A 20528-nucleotide genomic window follows, 5' to 3' on the forward strand; every position below is an offset into this window, starting at 1 on the left:
TTTTTAATTTTGAGGCAGGGTTTCACTGAGTTGCTTAGGGCCTTGTTAAGATGCTGAGATTGTTTAAATTTAAAAGTATATTTGGGTTACAGTAGGATGAATTAAATAAGTAGAGGACAACCAAGATGACTTAAAGATCAAGTTCAATGTTGTGATTCAATATATGTTATTCCAAAAATTGATTTCATTTTTTCCTGAAAATTCATTCTTTCTCAAATACCAACATAGCCATTCAAACTTTTCCTGATTAGATATAACAAGGCCCCCATTATTTCCCTAAAAATATGTGTTGCTCTTTCCATGTTTCTATAAAATTTCAGCAATACAAAAGTGAAGAAAGAAAGTCAGGTATGATTCTCTTCTTTTCTCCCATGTGCTAAATGAGGAAGTACCAGACCATTTCAGGAGAGGAAGGCCAAGGGTGTCACCCTACTTCTTGGTGTTTCATAAGGTTCCCAGGTGTGTAAATGTCAAAGTAGAAGAAGAGTAATAAAGTAGATAAAAGTGATGATTGCTCTTGTAACTCGCCGGAGGTCACTGAGGCTGGCTCCTCTTGGCAGCAGAATTTATGTTTCCAAGTGCAGCATCCAAGAGTGTCCTGAAGACTACAGACTGGGCAGCACCATCTGGGCATTTGAATATTGATCCACTGAGAGTTAAGAAAACATAAAATGGCAAGGGAAGCCACTCTCTCTGCACTGCCTGTGCTTTCTTCTGCTGCTCTTAAATTCTTTAAGCCAAAAGTTTGTTAAATTTCAATGAAAACACAGGCAAATTATCTGTGTGTATCTTGGAGGGGAGATAGGAATGTCAACATAATTCCACACGTAGTTATCACTTGATATATGCCCTGACCTTTAAAATAAATAATAAGCCCTGGCCTCAATTGATTTTCAGTCCTCTGGGGAGAGAGACACAACATACCCAAACTAAAGAATGGATTAACAGCAAGAAGCAGAGCACTAAGTCCTACGGTTCAGAAGTGATAACTGATCAATGAGGTCATGTATGCTAACTGCCCAGCCTGACCATACTCCATCTTCTCACCCACTTCTGTCCCAAACCCATAATTGCACACTTCTGGCCCTCTTTATCTTTTTGTTTAGACTTTTCTTGAGGTACTTTACCCTTCGCCTGTGTTTGATGGTTTCCTACTTCTTTAATAACTAGGCGGTATGAGCCTGTCTCTACTTCCCTAGACAAAAATCTTTAGGGCCAGAACATGTTGGAAACTGAAATGGAAACTGCAACAGAGCAGGGATCTTTGTCATTGTTTACCACCAATGTAAGAGTCAACAACAGTACCATGTTGCAGGTATTGAATAAATATTTGTTAAGTGAATGGACAGTCCAATCACATTAATAACAAATTCATAAATTATACCACTGAGTTGTGTCTATTTCTGCAGTCCATTTCTAGAAAGTACCCCCAAATGCTCAAGAGATTACTGTGGAGTGAACCTGAGTAGAAGATCATTGCAAGGAAAGGTAAAAATCAAGATCAGCTTTGATGGAAGGAAGGAGAAAGAAACATCTCTGCCAAGTAAATCCTTTGCTAAGCATCCTGACCAAGTATTATATGTAACCCAATACACAATTTATACATTGTTTCACTTTATTTTATTATTACTATCAATTATATTATTATCTATAATATATACAGCTAGGAAATACTATAGTATTATATTCTATGTGCTTCTTTTAATTTGGCAGCAGTGGCTAGACCCAGGGATGCTGTACTGCTAAGCTATCTGCCCCAGTCTTTTTTATTTTTTTATTTTGATACAGGGTCTAAGTTGCTTAGGGTCTCACTGAGTTGTTCAGGTTGATATCAAATTTGTGATCCTCCTGTCTCAGCCTCCCAAATTGGTGGAATTATTTGCCTGAACCACTGTGTCTGATTTGTTGATGCTCTTAAAGTTATTTGCATCCATGTGTATGAATGATAGGGATAATCTACAATATGGGACCACTACCTCTCTCTTCCTAGTCTATATTCACTGATGTCATGTTGGTAGCTTTAACCTGTCGTGGGGGGATATATATATATATATATATATATACACATACACACAACAATCAGTATTTGTTAGTTCCCAGAGAGCTGGAAGTCAAATATTTACCAGCACACCACCGAATATCTTATTTCCAAGCATTATTTATCTGTGAATAAACTGGGCTGTGGTATGGTTGTACTACTTCTCGAAAATTCCACAACCAATCGCTTTTTAAGTTGAAGCTGTTGGCATGTCCAGCTAACCCTAGGAAATATTGGTAATCTGTAAAGGAAGAATGCTCTCTTAAGCAGCTCTGGGAAGGAGAGAAATGTTTTAATACTCTTTGCTAAACGTAACCATCTTTGGCAGTTCTGTTCAGCTCTGCTACCTGTTAGCGATGCAGTAATTAAAAAAAGGTGCATCAGACTTGCTGCTTTGCCCCAAAGAGCAAAAGCACCTCATTAATATTTAACAACTTTAGCAGAAACTGGCTGCCCCCAAGCTGTGGACTTCTTCATTAATTTCTGCTAAATGTATATTAAAATCTCCCGTACTGTCCAGCCGCCCTCCCAGCTCAGGAGTCTGCATGATTTAGACAAACAAGCAGCTCCGGCTGCTGCACCAGCTTCCTGGGAAAAGGCGTTTTCTGTTGAATTGTGAGGTTTGGATAGAATGCACCAGAAAGTTGGATTTGCCTCGGGGAAGTGTGCTGCTGCAGATTCTGCAAACACACAAGCAGTTTCCTTCAAGGAATCAGTCACATATGTGTCTTTCGTGATTATAAAAGGTTTAGAATGTATCAGAGTTTTGGAGAAAATTTCTTCTTTTCCAGGAACCTATATAGCTTCCAAACCCCAGCCAAAGAAAAGCGATTCTGAAAGAGGATTAGCTAGGCTGGTTCAGACATCAAAAAACTCTGCATATCAGAACAGGAAGGGATACACAGACATCCCCTCAGTTGGTGGACTGAAAAGGAAAATTCAAAACAGTCAAAAAATGCCAAAGAGAGTATATAACTGGGTGTGGCAGATAGAGGTGATAATCAAGAATCTTGATCCCTGTTTGGCATTACAATGATCCCAAGTAACACCTGTTTAATCCTCAGGGAGGGTCTCTGGACCCCAAGAATGATGTCGTGAAACTCTTGGGGTCAACCAAATAGACATGGTCTCTTCTAGACAAGCTCTGAGCGTTATCTAAGCCTCAGACCATGGGAAGCCCTGTTATTTCTTCCTGGACCCCTCCTCTCTCTGTACCCTCATCCGGCAGGTGAGATTCCAGGGCTAATGTTCTACAGGCACCTCTGTCCATTTTAGGACTTAGTGTAGTATTGCGGGTTTGGGATCCAGCAAATCTTATCAGGCACCGAGCAAGCACCCACCAAACAGACACAGCAAACCACCATCACCACAAGATATTGATTGACATTGCCATTCATTAGCTGAGGCAGATGCCTAAGTATGGCCCTAGTGAAAGACAGACAATTATATCCAAGCCATTTCAAAAATTATTTTCAAGACCCAATAGTCATTCCTCAAACACCTGTCCTGATCAAATCCCACTCTATCCATCTGCCTCATCCCTGACCAACAGCCTTATCCTCTCTCCACTCTCAGTTCCCGTTCCTTCTCTGAAGGCCTTCTTATTCTTGTTGAGCTACTCAGCAGCAAGGTCACACGGCTCACCCCCACTTGTTTCACGGAGCTTCTCTGGCTTATGTCAGTCCTCTGTGGTCTCTTCCAACCATCTCTAGCACATGTGGTCAGAACCAGAGCTAAACAATAGAACTTTCTACAAAAACACAAATGTTTTATATCTATGCTGTTCAATAGCGAGTAACCGTACAACTAAGGAATTTATTTTTAAATTTTATTTCATTGTAAGGTGAATCATCACATGACTAGTGGCTACGATAATGGACACTTTAATTCTGGCCCATAAAATTCAGCACTTAATTATATGCTTTATTATTATTCTCTGTTATGCCTTCTTCTAGTGCAATGACTCTTGTTTATGTATTGTTTATTGTCTTATTTATACTTTGACTTGTCCACTACAGAAAGATCCTGCTTGCTTGGGCTCCCCGTGTACACTACTGAAGGTTGAATAATTTTAGACACGCCTTGGATTTGTGTGGCCCACCCAGAGCTCCTCCCCTGTCTTCTAACTCACCATTTGGTAACCCTGCTCTGAGGATTTGGCCCCATACTGGACATAAAAGGTAGCCAGCACTACAAATTAAGAGGATCTGAAGTCAAATGATTATCTTGAGTGAATTAACTTCTCTGCTTGCTCATGTCCACCTATAAAATGCCTATAATACCAAACTCTCCTCCTAGCTGTTGGTTGAGATGATTAAGAAAGAAAATGAATGCAGAAGACTCGGTACAACTCCTGGTACATAGTAGGTGCTCAGTAAAAGTTATTGTCAAGTGATCAGATGGGTGAATAGAAAAGAAGATGACTATATACCATAACCACTGGGCTAACCTGTTTTTTTACTGAACAAATAGATCTGGGAGGGCGACTCTTCCACTGGAGCCCTCAATTCATAGCAAGCTCTTTATGCTCCCCTTTCTGACTACCTGCTAGTCTCTAACATCCCTAATTCTCAGTGAGAATTTGGTCCTGGCTCATCACCGGCACCATGATGGAAGTTGCTACAGAGCAGCTCCCTAGAGTAAGTTGAAGGCTGGGGGAGTTTGAGGCTCTTATGTTGAAACATCAATATGGATGCCATGTTCACACTTATGAGTGATACCTGCTCTGCCGAAAGCTGTGAAAGTCAAGATGTCCCACAAATATACCTCCTTTCTTGAAGCAGAGGGGAAACACAGGTGGACACACATTCCCTTTGTGAATCCAGGTGGTATGCCACAACTCTTCCACCACAGTGAAGATGATTAACCCACCCTCCCCAGCCTCCAACTCTCCAAACTGACTAAACTAGGCTGCATCCTCTTCCTGCTGTCTCTGGGACTTACACTGTGCCTGGACCAATCCAGGGCACATGTCCTGATTTGACTTAGGGAAACAACTAAATGGAAAGTGCATGATAATGGCTTCTGCTAACCAAGCTGGGCACTTCACATTCCTTAGCTAGTCACACTTCCTGGTAGCAGGGACCATTGAGAAGGAGACAGAGCTATGAAACCCGTTGCCATGCTCTGGTCTCTAGCACTACCTCAAACACAAGGAGGCAAGCTATATTTGATGATAAGACTATGTTTTAAAACCTGAGCTCTGCTAATTGAAACTGACTTAAAAGCAAAGAAGATAATTTCAAACATTCAGTCCCAGTGTTTCCCCAAACCACAGTAAATAACCCAGGATTTCAGAAATTAAAAACAAAAACTTCTTCTCTCACATAGAGAAAAGGTAAAAAAAAACCCATACTTTTGGGTCATATTATATTTTGTTATTTTTCTCTGATTATGATCATTAAAAACCAGAAGCCTCAGCTGCTTACTTACACTGACTGAGAATCATATTCTTCTTCTACCTTCTTTTTTAATATGAGGAATGATTGACTACAGACATGTAAGTATACCTTATATATATAGAATGTCCAAGACAATTCTGGGCCACATTCTTCCAAATGAAAATGAATTTCAGCCCTGTTTTCTTCTGGTTCTGTGAAGAATGTCACTGGTATTTTGATGGGGATTGCATTGAATCTGTGAAATGCTTTTGGTATATGGCCATTTGGATGTATTGATTCCACCTATCCAAGAACATGAGATGTCTTCTCATCTTCTGAAATATTTAATTTCTTTCTTCAGTGGTCTATAGTTTTCATTAGTAGAGGTTTTTCACCTCTTTGATTAGATTTATTCCTAGGTATTTTTTTTTCTTTTTTGAGGTTATTATGAATGGGATGGCCTGCCTGATTTCTTTCTCAGCACATTCGTTATTGGAGTATAGCAAAGTGATTTTTGTATATTGATCTTGTATCCTGCTCCTTTGCTAAAGTTGTTTATTAGTTCCAGAAGTGTTCTGGTAAAGTTTTGGGGTCTTCTAGATATAAAGTCATGTCATCAGCAAATAACAATAATTTAAATACACACTCCCCCCCCCCCCCAAAAAAAATGGCCAACAAAAATTGAAAAAAATGTTCAATATCCCTAGTAACCAGGAAATGCAAATAACAACTACATTGAGATTTCATATCACTCTGGTCAGAATGGTAATCATAAAGAACCCAAATAATAAAAAATGTTGTCAAGTATGTATGGCAAAAGGCATGCTCATACATCATTGGCAGGACTGCAAATTAATACAAACACTTTGGAAAGCAGTATGGAGATTCCTAAAATGACTAGGAACCGATCACCATATGACCCAGCTTTCCTACTCCTTGATATTTATCCTAAAAAACTAAAACCAATGTGATACAAGCACTTCAATGTTGATAGCAATGAAATTTACAATAGCCAAGTTATGGAACCAACCTACATGCCCATCAACAGATGAATGGATAAAGAAAATGTGCACACACACACACACACACACACACACACACACACACACACAAATGGAGTTTTACTCAGTAATAAAGAAGAATAAATTGCATGTGGAAAAGATTTTCTCTCACTCTGTAGGCTCTCTCTTCACATTCTTGATTGTATCCTTTGTTGAAAAAAAAAAGGTTTTAAGTTTGACTCCATCCCATTTATTGATCCTTCCTTTGATTTCTTGTGCTTCGGAAGTCTTGTTGAGGAAGTCTGATCCTAAGCCAACATGATGAAGATTCAGGAGTACTTTGTCTTCTATTAGGTATAGGGTCTCTGGTCTAATTCCTAAGTCCTTGATCCATTTTAAGTTGAGTTTTGTGCAGAGTGAGATATAGAGGTTTAGTTTCATTTTACTGCACATGGATTTCCAGTTTTGCCACCACCATTTGTTAAACAGGCTATCTTTTCTCCATTGTATGTTATTGGCTCCTTTGTCTAGTATGAGGTGACTGTATTTATGTGGTTTTGTCTCGGTGTCTTTTATTCTGTGCCATTGGTCTGCCTGTCTATTTTGGTGCCAATACCATGCTGTTTTTGTTACTATTGCACAAAAAATACAAAGAACCCAATCAATAAATGGGCCAAGGAACTGGACACTTTACAGAAAAAGACATACAAGCAATTAATAAACATATGAAAAAGTGTTCAACATCTCTAGTAATTAGAGAAATGCAAATTAAAACAACTCTAAGATTTCATCTTACTCCAATTAGAATGGCTGTTATCAAGAACACAAACAATAATAGATGTTGGTGTGGATGTGGGGAAAAAGGCAAATTGGTGCAGCCACTCTGGAAAGCAGTGTGGAGAATCCTAAGAAAACTTGGAATGGACCCACCTTTTGATCCAGTTATCCCACTCCTCGGTTTATACCCTAAGTACTTAAAATCAGCATAATACAGTAACAGAGCCACATCAATGTTTATAGCAGTTCAGTTCACAAGAGCTAGATTGTGGAACCAACCTAGATGCCCTTCAACATATGAATAGATAAAGAAACTCTGGAATATATACACAATGAAATATTATTCAGCCATAAAGAAAAATAAAATTATGGCATTTTCAGGTAAATGGATGGAATTGGAGAATATTATGCTAAGTGAAATAAGCCAATCCCCAAAAAACCAAAGGCCAAATTTTTTCCCTGTTAAGTGGAGAATGATAAAAAATGGGGGCGGGGGATATAGGGAGTTAGAGAAGAATGGAGGAACTTTGGATTATGTAGAGGGAAATGAGGGGGGGTATGAAAAATGATGGAATGAGACATATCATTACCCTATGTACATGTATGATTACATGAATTGTATGAATCTACATCGTGTACAACCATGGAAATGAAATGATGTACCCCATTTTTGTACAATGAATCAAAATGTAGTCTGTAAAAAATTTTAAAAAATAAATAAAATTAAAAAATAAAAAAAAAAACAAAAGAAGAATGAAATTATGGCATTTGTTGCTAAATGGATGGAACTGGAGAACATTTTGCTAAGTAAAATAAGCCAGACTCAGGAAGTCAAGGGTTGTTTTCTCATATGCAGAAACTAGAGCAAAATAAGGGAATAAAAGAGGGCGGAATACCCTGAAAATAGAAGGGAGATCAGTGGAGAGGAAGGTGGTTGAGGGGGAGGGACAAGAGACAGGAAAATAGGTAGAATGAAATTGACCAAATTATCCTATGTACATACAAGAAAATACCAGAGTGAACTTCACATTTATATATATCAACAAAGCACTAATTTTAAAAAAAGACTAAATAAATTGAAGGACAAAGGACAACCGATGAAGAAGAGGAAGAGGAACAGGGATGAGAAAGTGGGAAGGGATAGGGGAAATTTGGGGGACTGAAGAGGGGCAAATTATATTCCATGCTTTTATGATTATGTCAGAATGAACCCCAATATTATATATAACACAGTAATAAAAACATAAAGAAGAGTCTGGCTTATTTTACTTAGCAAAATGTTCTCCAGTTCCATCCATTTAGCAACAAATAAAGATAATCTATAGAGGATTATTAGAGACCATACACCTCTTAAAATTCTATCACTGAAGGTCAAAACGACTTAATTTGAAATTGTTTTAGGATTAATGAAACATTCCATATGAAATTTCATCCACAGTGGTAAGCCTAAGTTTCTTGGAGATGAATTTTAATATCAAAGTAGTTTAACATGGAGATGATGTTTCTTCTGAAACATAAAGTAAACATGATGGAATAAATCTTGATTGATTTCTGGAGAAATGGATGGTATAGAGGTGAGAATGAAGAATTTAGCTAGTTCTGCATTTGAATCCCAGCTGTGTAAGCTTGGTCAAATAACTTATGGTCAAGATGCTTAATCTCTTCTCATTAAAAGGCAACAGTGAAGATTCTGACATTACAGGGCCTTGGATGCAGGTAGTATTTCTATGCAAAGGGGAGAACCATAGGATGCCTTGCAAGGGCTACCCTCCCACCCACCCTATTTTATTTAGAGACAGATGGTGAGAGTAGTTCCTAAAGAATGGTTCAGAAACATATCAAGCAATGCCAGCAGCATTAAAATAAATGGATAACATCCCAAAGTACTACTTTGAAGACTGTTGATTTGGATGTATACACTCTGGATTAGTTGCTAAGAATACAACAGGGACTACTTAACCCTGGGGCCCTGGATTCAAAGCAGCAGCAATAGCATCAACAGCAACCATGTGTTGTATTCTATGTTGGACACCACTTGGTTGAATGCCTTATCTATATTCATGACACGTCTTCATTCATTCAGTCATTCATTTCTTTCTTTCTATGACCCAATGGGACACATATAATGTATTTTTATTTTGCAACCTAGGAGATGAAGACACAGGGGATTAAGAAAAAAAATCCCAAGATAAAAAATTGTGAATATTAGCACTGGGATTTTTATCTACACCAATAAATATTAATGGAGTTACTAAGGGAAATATGTTAGAGTTCTTGTTCCTCTTCACTTGTGTGGCCTCCCAACAATGGGTGAGGGTCTTGTGTGTCTGGAAAGACACAGGATATAAATATAAAACACACATATTTATATGCTAAGGCAGAGACAGGGTGCTTCAGAGGAGGCAGTTTGTAGCAAGATAAAAGTTGCCTGAAATTCGTATGCTGAGTATTTATGTTGACATCAATCTGTCACAAGCCATAATTCTGATTGAACTACAGTATACGTGGCTTTGACTATTTTAATTGATTGTGGTTAATTATTCAAATTATTTATTCCAACTGTGAAAACAGTCTTTGTTCCCAAATGGTCAAAATTGCTACCGAAGGGACCCTGCTACTGAAGTTTAAATTCCGTTTACTACATTCCTTTTGATAAATCTCACTGAAGTCAAGCTTTCTAAAGAATGAGTTCAGGATGGAGAGCAGTTAGGGAGAAGTCAGTCACCCACTTGGCTTGCAGTTGTCAGTTCTATTCCTAGAGGAAAGTGGGAAACAGAACAAGCTTTCTGCACAAATCACAGCTAGCTGGATAAAATGAGGATGGAAGGAGGACAGCTATTGGTCAGGGGCAGCTGCTCTGTACCCAGGGATTCACGGTTAAATCCCTTGTTCTCTCCTCTACACCAGCCATTTCTCTGGACTAACCTCTGTTATTCAGAAAGTCCTAATCAACTGTGTCATTGCCCAGCCCCTTCCATGTTCAGAGGCTCACACTTGAGCCCTTAGCTTTGTCTTTTAACCTGGGGTGAGCCACAATCAAATAAAACACTAGCTTTTGACTGGAACACAAAGGAAGATTTCATCCAGCTGGGATCAGAGGCATACCCACACATTCCCAGCAATGGAGAGGTTCTTGACCCTTCTGAAAAGAACATCCGGAATCATGCTACAACTTGTCACCGAATGCTTAGTGTGTGCTAGACACTGGGAATTCCGCAACAAGGAATGTCGAAGGTTCCTGCACGCATAGCATGCACATTCTACTGGGGAAAGCTGGAGGAGAATCAGATATTCCAAAACAGGATCATTTCACGGGGTGATTAATAATAAGGAGACAATGAAACAGAGCAACATGTTGGAGAATGCCAGGGCACCAGTGAGATGAGGTGGTCTCAGGAGACATTTCTGAGAAGCCGATAATTTTGCGGAGACATGACAGATTCAAAGATGCCAGTCATCCTGAAATTTGGGAGAAATTCTTATACTTCTAGATCCTTCTTCTATGAATGAGTCTGGATTCATTAAGTTAAAGGAGATGGTAGTGTGACCACAATGCAGGAAAAGAGGGAAGAACAGTAAGAAATTTAGACACAGGTAAGCCGAAGCCAAATGACTGACAACAGAGTAGGCAAGAAGACAGGATTATATTTTAAGGGGAAAGGGAAACTATTGGAGCATTTTAATTATAGAAGTTATGAGAACTGACTTGGATTTAATCAAGCATAATTTGGGGAATGGATTTTTTTAGGGTGACAATTGTGGAAGGAGAGAGAATAACTCTCGGAAGGAACAATTCTTTTGGAAATGGTAGAAGAGCTTTGAGTCACAGGCATTGTGGAGGTAGAACTTCAAGAACTCAATGGCCTTGATCTAAAGAGAAGGGATAGGAGATTTTGACTCTAGAACCTGAGTGGATAGCTGTAGGGTCTATCAAATATGGAAAAACTGGCCCAGGAACTTTTTCCACACTAACCCTAACCCTAGTTCTGCTTTGGCTGCACCAAGTTTGACATCCCTCTTAATAAATCAAGAGATGTATGCTGAAGAGATAGATAGATATACATGTCTATCCAAGAAGAGAGCTAAGGCAGGTCTGGAGGTAAGAGTTTGAATATTTGCGAGTCATGGGCTATAGGTGAGAATAAAATCTCAACAGGTGAGGTTTTAAGTCGTTCTTTGTCATTGCCATTAGAGAATTACAGTCTACAATAGTTTATTCAATATTTCAAAATAATGAATAACCCAATCAACAAATGGACTAAGGAAATGAGCAGACACTTCACAGAAGAAGATGTACAAGCAATCAACAGATATGAAAAAATGTTCAAAATCTCTATTAATAAGAAAAATGCAAACCAAAACTACCCTAAGATTTCATCTCACCCCAATTAGACTGGCGATTATCAAGAATACAAGCAACAATAGGTGTTGGCGAGGATGTGGGGGAAAAGGTACGCTGGTGAGGATGCAAATTAGTGCAGCCACTCTGGGAAGCAAAGTGGAGATTCCTTAGAGAATTTGGAATGGAACCACCATTTGACGCAGTTATTCCACTCCTTGGCCTATACCTAAAGGACTTAAAATCAGCATACTACAGTGATGCAGTCACATCAATATTCATAGCTGCTCAATTCATAATAGCTAGATTGTGGAACCAACCTAGATGCCCTTCCATTGATGAATGGATAAAGAAACTGTGATATATATACACAATGGAATATTACTGTGCCATAAAGAAGAATTAAATTAAGGCATTTGCAGGAAAATGGATGAACTTGGAGAATATCATGCTAAGTGAAATAAGCCAATCCCAAAAAACCAAAGGCCAAATGATCTCTCTGATAAGCAGATGATGATACATAAGTGGGGGTGGGAGGGAGGCAAGAATAGAGGAAGGTTGGATTGTATAGAGGAAAGAGGAGTGGGAGAGGTGGGGAGAAGGGAAAAATAACAGATTGAGACAAACATCATTACCCTATGTACATGTATGATTACACAAATAGTATGACTCTACTTCGTGTACAACCAGAGAAATAAGTTTTTACCCTATTTGTTTAAAATGAATCCAAATAAATAAATTATTAAAAAATTTCACAATAACTAGAAGCGTCCAAAGATTTCCAACACAAAGAAATGATCATTGTTTGAGCACATGGAAATGTTAATTATCCTGAATTGATCATTATAGATTGCATACATGAACACATTATCACACTGTGCCCCATAGATACATATAAATATTACATATCAATGAAAATGAAAAGCAAATAAAATTATGGCAGACAGTTCACATGGAGGCACAGTTTGAAGGTACAGGTCTGCAGGTAACCATCTAAGGCTCTCTAAGTTCCATCTCTGCCCAGCCTAACACCTCTCTGACTGTCCAATACATATGCTCACTGAAAATGAGGAGAATCCCTGGAGATGCTGCTCAGATCGGGGACCTTCCCTGTTAAAATGACTTTACCTGTCTTCTTCCCAGTGGTGTGGAGCTCCCACATGGCCCAATAACCTGGCCAGTGGACATACATACTATCTGGGACATGCCTTCCTCCCCTACCTCCATTTTCATCCTCACCCCACAGACAGGTAAAAATCTGGTCAGAATTGGTGACAAAATGCCAAAGGACTCACCACTCGAAGTCCCAATCGGCACAGACACAGGGTTCTGAGACCACTGACCCTGAGTAGTCTCGGCCCAGGGCACACTGAGCTCCTGGCTTGCGTTTCTTGAATATTTTCCTTTCTCCCATGACGCAAGGCTCTCCCTTAGAGAGAAAGTCCGTAGTGAAGAGAGAGAGAAAAATACAAAGGAGATGAAATAAGCCAGTTTCTCAGTCAGAGACATTAGTCTTTTCCTTTTCTTCTAGTTACTCTACTTTCTATGCTATTCTGTGCAGCAGCAAATCCATCCTCCATAACTATCCAGCAATTTCAAGAATAAATTGCTACCACCACACAAAAGCACCACTGTGGGAAGCTGGCCCACTCCGTCCCTCTACCCACCGATCCTGTGATAGCCACATCATCCCATTTCTTCTCCATGTCTACCGAGATGGCAAAGACTCCAGGCATCCCCGTGAACCACCAGGCCACTGGCCCCATGGCCTCCGCAAAATGTGTGGTGGAAAAGAAGCTCACGTGTGGCATGCTATTTCCTGTCATCTTCACAATCAAGTTGAAGTTGACCCCCAAATTCCCTCCATATTATAAATGGTGGTACCCAATCCCTAATTCTTAAGTTAGAGACAAAAAGAGGAGAAATTGCTACAAGTTACGTGGCCCCAGGGTTCTAAAGAGGCAGATGCCTGCCCGTGTTACACAGAAATGAATATCAGCCATCAACTGACCCAGCCACACTGCACTCTGTGATTCTCCTCCTGACACCCTGGGCCCTTACTTCAGTCTGGCCTGAGACAGATTCTTACGCTCCCCACTGGCCGGGGAGATGAGCAAGCCAGTGGAGGGCCTCTTAGTAAACACATCTGATGCTCACTTCTCTTCAGATGGAGCCAAAAGCCTAGGTTATCATCATCTCCTCTCCCCAGGAAGCTCAGTGATTTCAGTGAGCACGTAGGACCTCAGGGGCAAAAGGGTCCCTAAATCTTCACCCTGTTAGGCCTGGTGTGTCTCCTGAGCCCACACCCACTCCTCAGATATCCTGCTACTGTCCTCCTCTGATAGGAAGATCCCAGACTCAAAACTAAACCAAACTTGCAGTAGCCCCTCTTCCTAGGCCAGCGTACCCCCACCTTGGGCTGTACCTGATTGAGCAGGTGCCAGGTCTGATAGTCCTCCTTGGTGCAGCGTCGGCTGAAGATAGACTTGTAGTCCACTTTCACTAACTGCCATTCAGAGCGGAGGCTGAAGTGGCCAAAGACTCTAAGTGTTTGGGGGAGGGGCAGGAAAGACAAGCAGAGAAGGCCCATTGTCAGTCAGCAACGCACCAGGACTAAGGACAGGGGGAGGACTGGACTGCAGCCTGGAGTTTTCCCGTCCTTCCAAAGTGAACTCCTGGAAGGCCACCAAGGGAGTCCACCATCCTCACAGCTCCAGCCAATCAGCATGGCATTCACAGTGAGTTCAATATTAAACTTTTTTCTTAATTGCAAAAGCAATATATGTGCTTTCCAGGAGGAAAATTTGTCCAGCAATCCAAACCCCACCACCCAGGTAAAACCATTGTTCCCATTTGGATCCACAGCCTTCTCATTTCTCCTTAATGCAAGCACTGGGGTTTCATCTCCCCATGTCAACTGACAGGAACTCAGTTTCATCATCTCTAAAGTGGTGTGTGTGTGTGTGTGTGTGTGTGTGTGTGTGCGCGCGCGCGCAAATTCTGTGACCATGACTAAATGTGTTGTAGTTGAAATTCCCACTGCCTAACTCACATGAATGCCCATTCTCCTCTCCTCCTCTGAAAAATCACAGCAGTCTCATAAAAGGAACTCATATTTATGTATAGTAAAGAAGCACACCATCAGCACAACTTAGATAATCAATACTGACCTTTTCAAAGCCCAGCAGTTGAGAGCCCTATAAATATGAATGATCAATCGTTTCTAGAAAAATAGAAGGAAAAAAAAAAGACGGATCATCCATACTCTACTTGGGTGGCATGTCTTGCAATTACAAAGCAAGACATCTATCACAGTGATGTAAAGGGTGACTAATCATGCCGGGAACTTAGAACAAGTCCTGAGGAACTGAAGTCCTTCAGGATCTGGATGGCTCCCATTTCAGAAAACAGCCCCACTACCAGTCCTGGAATGTCCTCTGTCCTGGTTCAGATACCGACACGATGAGAACCAAGAGAATAAGTCTCTCAGGGGACAGTTCCTTCTGCAGTCTGAAAGAGAAGGAGGCTTACGGGGGGATTGGGATAGACAAACAATTGTGCAACAGGGAAGACAGAGGATGGTCTTTGTAGATCATGTGACTTAAAATACATCTCAGGAGACAACTTTGAATGTGTTATCAGATACAAGTAAAATAAAAATTTTATGTCAAATAAGATTAAGTGAACTTCAAGGGATCAACTGAGGGGTCTCTCCTTTAGTAAAAGTGCAAAGTGTTTGTATGAGCATCAGTTCAGCACTGGGCAGCAGGAGCCCTGAGCCCAGAACACTCCGCATATGCGGTATACACACTGTGGAGAGTGAACTTGACTCTCTTCCTCTCAGTTATCAGTTTTCTGGCATTCTTGCTAAATCCAGTGGTTTCCAGATCTCACACATCAATGCCAGGCCCTCTACCATCTTTTCATTCTGAATTCATTCAGAGGTCAAATATCACTCCATTTAAAATCTATAACAAAACGGCTGCCTCATCATAAATTTCTACTTGTTTGAAGAGAGATGAGTTCAATTGATAAGCTCATCAAGATAAAGCAAAACAATGAGAGAGGACCTTGACAAATGTCTCCTTCCTTCTCTATGCAGGCTATCAAAATCCTCCCACACTCAAAAGACACCTCCTCTTGTGAGTCTTCCCTGCTTGGAGCTCTCTGAGTAGCCAGATGTTACTGATGCTAAACTAAACACCTCTGCCTGCTCCAGAGTTTAGTAATTTTGTGGATCACAAAATACATCAGGTTGGATTAATCTCATGCCTTTCTATGAAAAGTTGGCTAGGCAGACAGAAGAAGGAAATATGAGGCACACAATTTACTTGGATGTCAGCAAGGCAGCTGACAGGGCTGCCATAGCAATTTTAAAGAAAAAACAAAATAAAGAGCCATGTGCTAGTAAAATTATGTGGCTGAACAACACCTAATTAAAGTATTAAAATCAACCAGGAGGGAGGTATGAATAGTTGGCTGCAAGGTTCTATTGTCTATTGTCTTGTTCATCATTTTTATTAATGATTTGAAGACATGGAAATAATGGTCATCAATGAATACTAAACTTTCTGGTGACACAATGCTGGAAGAAACAGTCGATATGCTTGCTGGAAGAATTGGGACCCAATAAGGTCCTGACAGTCTGAAGAGATAGGTTGAATTTAATAAGATGTGATGCAACCACAAGAAATGTCAACTTCTCCTCCTGGTAATGACTTAAGTATTGGATAAAAGAAACAGGCGTGGTACAGATGAGGTTGAGTAACAGCTATAGCAGCTCAAAAGTTTCTACATGCAACATGATCAATACAAGTGAACACTTCAGGGAGAGAGAACGAAAAGACTCAAGATGATCTGAAAATGAGCTAACAAAATTGTACACATTATCGAGAACAAAATAAGGCAATATCAGGGGCTATTTACATTATCCAGATAAAAAAGAAAACCTGTGGTTCATTTGGGATGTTACCATTCAGAAATTGTGTTTCAACCTATAGTACACATTTGGGCTTTGGTGGTGGTGGTGGATTTTGAGTCCCTTGAAATTTTAAACAAAACTGTGTATTCATTGGAACATGCATATTTATCTAAGGGTAAATTCCATATATTCTATCAGGTTATTCAGGAGGATTCTCAGTTCTCAAAGTTTAGGACATTGAAATAGAATGGTTCAGATGGTATCCTGGGTTGAAAGGGGCTTCTAATAAGATACGATCCTGTCCCATTCCCTAGAACTATGACTATTACCTCATTTGGAAAATGGGTCTTTGCAGATATAAGTAAGTTATGACTCTAAAGATGACTTTGTTCTGGATTGGATATGAGATATCCCCAATCCCAGAGCTCATGTAATAGACAATGTAAGAATGTTCAGGGTAAAATGCTTAGATTATAAAAGCTGTAGACTAATCAGTGGATTAGTTCATGGAGCCATTGGAAGAAGGAAGAATAAAGGGATAAATTCTCCCCTAACGACACAAAGACCCAAAAGAAGCTCAGTCCTGCTGACCCTTTGATTTTAGATTATGGCCTCTAGAACTGTAAGAGAATTAATGTCCATTCTTTAAAATCATCCAATGTATGGTTGTTACAGCAGCCACAGGAAACTAACACAAATGACAATACGACCCAAGAGCAGTCTTCATTCTCCCTTTCCAAGAAGTGATTCGAGAACTAGTAAACCTGAATATGTCTCAGGAAGTACTGGGAAGAGAGGAGTCATCAATTGACATACTAGTGATCTCTCAAATGTTAAACTTTACAAAATGTGAGTGAACTTTCTCACAAAGTTGTCCACAGAGCAAGGGATGCTCTAGGGTTAGGAAACAGAACTCTACAGCCAGGCTTCCTGTTTCTCAGGGCCAATAGTGAACTGGATATAAGGACAATCTGGGTACACAGCCCAGCTGACAGTAAACCTCTACAGATGTCCATGTTGGTCTTCCCAAATCTTTGGGATGTCTGTTTCTGATCTCAGAGTGCTCATTTCAGGATTGAATACAGGAATATATGCTCAGTCAGAACTTGTGGACTAGTGTAGATTCTTCTCTTCTGCAATCTTGGCAGGTGTATTCCTTTCATCTCATTTCTTTGGCTTCTATCCCAGATTTCTTTACACTGTGTTTCCCAGGTCTTCCCCAAAACTGTAAATTGATAAACACTAATATTTTCACTTGGGAGTATGCTAGTCTGCTTTCCCATGAGGTTATTTTCATATGCCAGACACAAAATTATAATCACTTAAACACTTCTAGGATTATAAGCTTTGTTCTTTTTCTCAATGGGCCCCAACTAAGATCAGTGGGGTAAACCCCTTAACAACTTTCAGACATAAACACATTCCCCATGCTTCCAATCAGTCTCATTCTGGGAAGATCACAGTTCATTGTGGGTTCCCTCTTGTGACGCATTAGTGAGCAAATAATAACATTTAAGTTAGTGAGCAAATAATAACATTTGCTCTCTTTTCTGCATGAATGTGGCTTTCCTAATTCTGTTCAATATCACATTCTTTTGCTGCTCAACTGATTAGAGCTATGGAAGCTGAAGAAATGGCAAACAGCAAATATAACAAACAGGAGATAAAAATAAGGACTAATTTGTATTCAAATATTTCTCTTCCCATTTCATAAACACCAATGGGAGAGATGTTGAAATTCATAATATGATCTGTGGAAGAGAATTCAACAGAGAAATCAGGATGACCATCAATAGGAAATAGGTCCTTCACTGGGGTGCAAACATGGAAATGGTCTGCTTGGTCATAAACTGGGAAAAGGGAAAGCCCAGACTTTTTTCTAAGAAATAATAATGAGAAACAAACATCAAGTTCCCAGGTAAAAGTTTCTTAATAGCTGGAAATATTCTTCTGAAGTCATGAATCCCACTGCCAACAAAGTAGGGGCCACACGGTCTTTATACTTGTATTATTTTTTAGGAGAACAAAGTGTGTATCAATTAAATTAGTATAGCAATTGAAGATGGACCCCCAAGAGATGGGTAGGGTGAAGGAGCCAAAGGTGTCGAAAATCTGTGATTTTTTTTGGCCACATGACCTCTCTTTCTTCAGAAGCACAAGAGGGCATGATATCAGAGGTTCTTCTAGAGGGCTTATTACACAGAGATTTTCCCACACAGAGAGCATCTCATTTGTACATATGGAAGTGCCTAATGATTTGCATTTCTCATAAGTTCCAGGTGAATCTGATGTCACTAGCCCCGGGACCACATGTTGAGTACCATTGCTCTAGACCACTGATCCAGAACTTCTTAATTTTCTTGTATCTTTGGTTGTGTTTGTTAGTCAAATATACTTTAAATATACTTCTTGTACTTTTTCTGTCCTATAAAGAAGAGTCGTACCTACCCACAGTAGTTGTGTGACCAAAAATGGCTCATCAATCACTGTGAGCCTATGGAAGGAACAAATGAATTTGAGAGGGTGGAATTTCTCAATCTTTCGGCAAAAAGAAGCTAGTTCTTGCGTGGCAGGTTCCCTGTTGCCAACGGTCCCACTTCCTTGCAATTGCCAAGGTGAACGATTTTGTCCTCCTTCTTCAAAAATGTATCCCTAACCCTCTTTCTTAACACAAAGAAATATAATCACTAATGTAATCAAAACCCCACCCATGAGATAATGTAGCATGTGAAAATCTTTAAAATTCCTACTGACAACAAAGGCTCATTGCCATTCTTGTCATTGTCATTGCTGGAATCCCTGCAGACTCATCCAATCCCTTTCTCATCAAGGACTTTCAACAGATTTGGCTCAAAATCACTTTTCAAAGTACTTCCTAACCCCCAGTGCTCTAGTGCATGTGTGTGTGTGAGTGTGGGTGTGTGTGAAAGACAGGGAGACAGAGACAGACAGACTCCCTTGTGAGCCTTGGAGAAGGTGAACACCTCATTCATAAACATAGATGACTTCTGCCTGGAAACAGGTAGCCTACACTTTGGTTTCTCAGAGGAAGTTACTCCTAACCACAGGAACAAAATAAATGAATTTGCTAAGTCATTTCTCACTATATGGATTTTCAGGAAAAAAATCAATTAGAATTTATTACTTCTGTTTTTCTTTTTCCTTTTCCTTTGCCACATGGATTTTTTTTCATGAGAGTCTTTGTCTTCACTTCAGATTCATCTTCTTGGATTCTACATACCTATGAGGCCATCTCTATCTTTCTTTTGTTTTTTTTTCAAACTCCTCCAGTGCTAAATGTCTGTACAGCTCATATGGCCCTGGTCACAGATAGTTTTCTTGTGCTCTTGTGTTGTTGTTTAACATGCAGGTGGTCTGGGCATAGGGGCAAGAGAACTAGGCAGGGAAGTAGATTATTTGCTTTTTCCTAGCCCTCCTCTGCCACAAAATTAGTTAAGTGACCTTGAACAAATTATTTCCCTCAAGCCTTCAGTTTTCTGATAAAAAGTACTTTATAAGCAGTGAAACATTCTAAAAAAATGAGATTCAGAAACTGGCCCTTTTAGAAAGACAACTTCCAAGTTTATTTTCTTTCATTTTCCCATGTCTACCTTCAGGGATATGAGTGAACTATCTCCTGGTGAACCTCCACACGAAGGATTTATCTATCACAGTCAATCATCTTTTTCTCCATGGGCACGTCTTTCATATAACAGATAATCAGTAAATATAGTTCTGAGTTGATGAATATATATAATTACTCTAATAAAAGCATTCGCCTCTCCCAAAATTGGGGTAATAGCTTTTTGTGCCTTTTGGGGGGGTTAAAGAACGTGACTGAGTAGGGAGCCCTTTGGTATTTAAAAAGCTAAAAGCAATCTTGAAGGGTAGAGGGTGGGGGGAAGCAGCAACTCCATCCCTCGTCGTCTTGGTCTGTGCTAGGATCCTAGCACAGAATTTCCATAGACAAATGTGATTTCCTGGATGCTAAATAACACACCTCTAATCCACCATCCAGACCTGAGTAAGGCTTTCTGGGAAGAGAGTGATTAATTGGAGGGAGGGAGGTGCC

General features: G+C 39.9%; 1 protein-coding gene across 2 annotated transcripts in view; it reads right to left on the reverse strand.

The window, feature by feature from the left end:
• SORCS3 (sortilin related VPS10 domain containing receptor 3) overlaps positions 1-20528 on the reverse strand; it is a 582251-nt gene that overhangs the window by 39842 nt on the left and 521881 nt on the right. For both annotated transcript variants that reach the window (XM_079135987.1, XM_079135988.1), the window contains exons 15-16: positions 13961-14078; positions 12831-12964 (exon numbers count right to left, since the gene is read on the reverse strand). In XM_079135987.1, coding sequence (XP_078992113.1) covers positions 12831-12964; positions 13961-14078 — 252 coding nt within the window. The remainder of the gene's footprint in view (positions 1-12830; positions 12965-13960; positions 14079-20528) is intronic.

Source organism: Sciurus vulgaris (assembly GCF_902686455.1).
Source record: "Sciurus vulgaris genome assembly, chromosome: 4".
Classification (NCBI taxonomy): Eukaryota; Metazoa; Chordata; class Mammalia; order Rodentia; family Sciuridae; genus Sciurus; species Sciurus vulgaris.